Here is a 4,363-nt window from a genome sequence, read left to right as displayed (position 1 = left end):
TATTCATTATGCACGCATACAAACACACACACACACACACACACACACACGAACGCCCTTATATACGGTAATACACACACACACGTGTTGTGACATATCAGTTTCGCACTGCTAACCCCCTCCCCCTTCGCGCGCGCACACACACACACACACAGTCACACAGACACGCACACAGAGACACACACAGAGACATAGACACAAACACAGACAGACAGACAGATAGACACACGTGTTCACAGAGGGAGAGAGAGAGAGCATCTCCACAAGTGAGAGAGGTTTCCATGTCTAAACAGAAACGAACACACTCTGTTTTCCATGCAATGTAGAAATTTATTTGAATTCTGTCAGGAAAAAAAAGCACGTGCTACACGAAACAAGCGTGCTACACGATGCATGCACACCAACAACAAACTGAATGATTGACGGATCAAGCGCTGAATGAGTGGGAAAACTGATGGACTGGTTGGCTGGCTAGCTGACTGAATCATTGATGATGTCTGCATGTTTGATTGATCGTACTGTACTTCATAAAAAAAAATTTTTAAACAGGATCTGAAAGAACCAACTTTAAATTTCCAACTGTTTTCTTTCCCCGAACCTCCTCACACACACACACACACACACACACACACACACAATTATTTTATAAACGGTGAAAAGAAATTTCTACTTGTATGAAAAGTTTGACATCTCTCTCTCTCTCTCTCTCTCTCTCTCTCTCAATGTTTGTGTGGATGTGGATCTGAATGGGTAATTAATACCAGCTAAGTATTACGAATATCCATCACTCTTCAAGCTTTCTTTGATTCTAGCCTGTGAAAACTCTGATATTATAACAACATGTTCTTTGTTTACAAACCGAACACTTAACTGTAGAAAAGAATGTCTCAGTAATATTTCAAATAATGCATGATGCTCTTGTTGTTGTTGTTTGTTTGTTTTGTTTTTTGGTTGTTGTTTTTGTTTGGTTGGTTTTGGGGTTGTTGTTTTTTGTTGTTTGTTGTTGTTGTTGTTGTTGTTTTTTTGGGGGGGTTGTTTTGTTTTGTTTTGTTTTGTTTTTTTGGTTTTTTGAAACTGTGCACTCCTGTTGTTATGGGCCAGAGGCCTGACAATTAAAACATTTTTTCACTTTGACTCTCTCTCTCTCTCCTCTCTCTCTCTCTCTCTCTCCCCAAAGGCTCCCCCCCCCCTCCTCTCCCAATTTCTTTCTTTACCAGGAAGCATAACAATGACAACAACAACAAAATATTATAGCCTTCGGGAGAAACAAACGTATTTTATTCTGCTTTGTGGTTGCGTCTGCATAAACATTTATTATTCATTCATTCTTTTAAAAATTCATTCATAAATCTGACAATGTTTTCTCACTTGATTTAGCCTAGTGGGTTTCATTGTCATTACAAGCATCAACTATTAAAAACAAAACTTGAATTTTTGCTCGCTTTTGTGTTTAATCGTTCTTTATATTCAAATCAATGTTACAAACATGCTCTTTCAGTCAAAACGAAAAAATTGGTGTGTGTGTGTGTGTGTGTGTGTGTGTGTGTGTGTGTGTGTGTGCTTGTGTTGTGTCTGTGCCGGTGTGTACCTCTGTGTGTGTATGTGTGTGTGTGTGTGTGTGTGCCTGCGAACGCGAGAGAAAAGGACAGCTTACACGTATGTCATTAACCAAAAGTATAATAGCAACAGAAAGTGATACGCAAGTTTAAATACAAAAACAAAATAAAACAGGAAAGCAGTTTACACATAGCATGCCGTGTGACACACGAGCAGGGCTTGAACGGACTGTAGTCACAGTCTTCAAGACACCAGTGCGACTCCGACCATCCGCCGCTACTCCTATCAAAACAGGCCTAGGTCAGCTACCGCAAGAAGAAGCCAAGAAACTAGTGTCGGCAACACCCTTTGGTTTGGTTTGTTTTTACAGATAGGGTTGGAGAACACCTCCCTGCTCACTCAGAGCACATTCGCTGGCAAGCCGCCTCAGTCTGGAAGTTGTTGCCGTTCCCTCCACACCCCCCGTAGGTGAACGTCTGGCACCTCCTGTAGCTCCTGTCGTAGTACCAACGAGAGAATGCAGCTCGGCAGAGTCCGGAGTCCTTCGGCTGAGTGCAGACACATTTCTTCTCACAAAGGGACCGGGTGGGGAAGCGATTAGCATTGCCATTACAGCCGCCATAGATAAAGTTCTCGCACTGTCCTGTGCGGGCGTTGTAGAAGAAGGATGGAATGAAAGCCCTGCAGAACCCAGGAGCCTTGGGCAAGCTGCAGGGGCTGGGGCGACAAGTGTTCTCACAATCTTCACGCGTGTGGAAGTTGTTCGCATTCCCATCGCAACCCCCGTATATGAACACTCTACACTGTCTAGAGTTTGCGTTGAAGTACCACCTCCTATGAGCAGCCCGGCATCTGCCTACCCTCATGGGCAGTGAACACCTGTCTCCTTGCCCTCTGATGAACGGGACGGTGCCGGCAATGATCAGCAGACACAGAGCAAAGACCGCTTGACTCATCGTGCAGCCTGAAATCAGACAGTAACCGCAAGTCATTATTGCAAGGGTGCCCATTTGCACCATCGTCAATGTAAGATCAGAAAGGTTTCCTTCGTTTGTGTGTGTGTGTGTGTGTGTGTGTGTGTGTGTGGTGGTGGTGGTGGTGGTGGTGGTGTTGTTGTTATTGTTGTTGCTTTTCTTTCCTTTTAGATTCATTTTTAACAACAGCACAGGCTTAGATCATAGTATTTTAAACGGTAGCAGGAAAGCGTGGTTATTGTGGTTGGTTCCTCGGTTGGTTCCTCGGTTGGAATGTTTAGCCTTTCTTTGTACAGAGTTCAGTGGTTCCATTTCTTTCGGTGAAATTTAACAGCACTTTCAGCGCTCTGCTACATATATTCCAGTCGATGTTTTTCATCTAAATTTCTCTTCCTCTCCCTCTCTTCATCTCAGAGAGAGAGACACAGAGAGAGAGAGTAGAAATAGAGAAGGTAAAAATGGTTTGTCAAATTGGTCACCGAGTCGTTTTCAACAGAACTTATGCCATTAAAAAAACAACTGTGAAGCCAAACAGACCCAAAGCATTCAGTTCCCGTCACAGTCTAATAATTGCATCACCTGCCTGCCAAAACTGGTTTCTTTTGTGTGAAATTTGGCCAAGGCTGCACTGATGTAGACAAGGCCTGACTAAGTGCGTTGAGTTACGCTGCTGGTCAGGCATCTGCTTGACAGACGTGGTGTAGCGTATATGGATTTGTCCGAACGCAGTGACGCCTCCTTGAGCTACTGATACTGATACTGTAGACATTTTAGTTACTCTTTCAAAAATTATTTCAAAGCGGATTTTTTTCGAGTCTTTTTTCTCGGTCCTGGGGCAACCATCGTCTTGTGAAATCTAACACTTTCTGAATCGAGCACACTGTGCCATCAGTTTTGATGTATTGCGGGAAAATGGGGTGAGATGAATCGCATGGTAAAATATCAGACCAAATCAAAAAGAGGGAGATAAGCAAAGAAGACCTCCAGCTTTTTTCTCCAGTGACATATTATAGTCGCAGCTGTCAGTAAATTTGTACGCAACACTGACTCAATAATCTGTCTCCCTTGCTGAAAATGCTTTACATATATTGTACGGTGTGACATCTGTTAAAAAAATGAATAAATAAATAAAAATTAAATATAAATAAATTCAAGCGATACTAATCGAGTAGCTACGAATATGAACTACCAAGCACGTCATGTCTTGCTGGTATCAAACAAAAATATTGAGGGGAGATGAAACAAGGAAACAGCAGTAATAGCCTTTTTTTTATTAAAAAAAAAAAAAAAAGTTTTGTACTGATTGGAAAACTCTATTTTTTTCTGTAAACAGTAAAGACAAATACATCTAGATCACAGAACGTACATGACAATGCATAGAATTATACACAAATACAAGAAAAAAAAGACTGACTTAAAAATGAATATGGTCAAATAAATCATCTCGGAAATATATCCAGTAACCAAATGAACATTAACATGAGCATGTGCAACAAATAAAACTTACCGACACTTCAGCAGCTGTGAAACTCGTGATATATGATGAATGAATTGAGGACCCGTAAGCAGACGTTGAAAGGTTAACAAGGCACCCTGTAAAACGACCAACCGTGGTTCTACACTGGGATGGGCATCAAGGTGTCAATCAAGAGCCGTCAACGCAGGAAACCTATTGAATGCAGAGAGAACTGGTGCCCTTGACGTGGTATGGCGGTTGTCTAAACACTGCAGGGAAGATACGAATATATACAGGCCCAGTTTCCGAATGTGTTCGTGAAGTCTTCGTACGAGAGGCCGACCTCCGTCCAATGAGAATTTCGGACCAAAAAAAA

General features: G+C 42.1%; 1 protein-coding gene across 1 annotated transcript; it reads right to left on the bottom strand.

Annotated features, from left to right (window-relative positions):
* Nucleotides 1-538: 538 nt before the first annotated feature.
* LOC143281541 (BPTI/Kunitz domain-containing protein-like) lies at nucleotides 539-4,262 on the bottom strand. Its single transcript, XM_076586762.1, has 2 exons — nucleotides 4,039-4,262; nucleotides 539-2,521 (listed from the first exon to the last, which is right to left on the bottom strand). The coding sequence occupies exon 2, from the start codon at nucleotides 2,511-2,513 to the stop codon at nucleotides 1,953-1,955; it is 561 nt and encodes a 186-aa protein (XP_076442877.1). The 5' UTR covers nucleotides 2,514-2,521; nucleotides 4,039-4,262; the 3' UTR covers nucleotides 539-1,952.
* Between the last annotated feature and the right edge of the window lie 101 nt (nucleotides 4,263-4,363).

This window comes from Babylonia areolata, chromosome 1, assembly GCF_041734735.1.
Source record: "Babylonia areolata isolate BAREFJ2019XMU chromosome 1, ASM4173473v1, whole genome shotgun sequence".
In the NCBI taxonomy this organism is placed as follows: Eukaryota; Metazoa; Mollusca; class Gastropoda; order Neogastropoda; family Buccinidae; genus Babylonia; species Babylonia areolata.
This window is presented reverse-complemented; position numbering and strand designations above follow the sequence as displayed.

What these genes read in the sequence shown, in the direction of transcription:
- LOC143281541 (XM_076586762.1), bottom strand. Translation starts at nt 2,513, where the DNA reads ATGAGTCAAGCGGTCTTTGCTCTGTGTCTGCTGATCATTGCCGGCACC.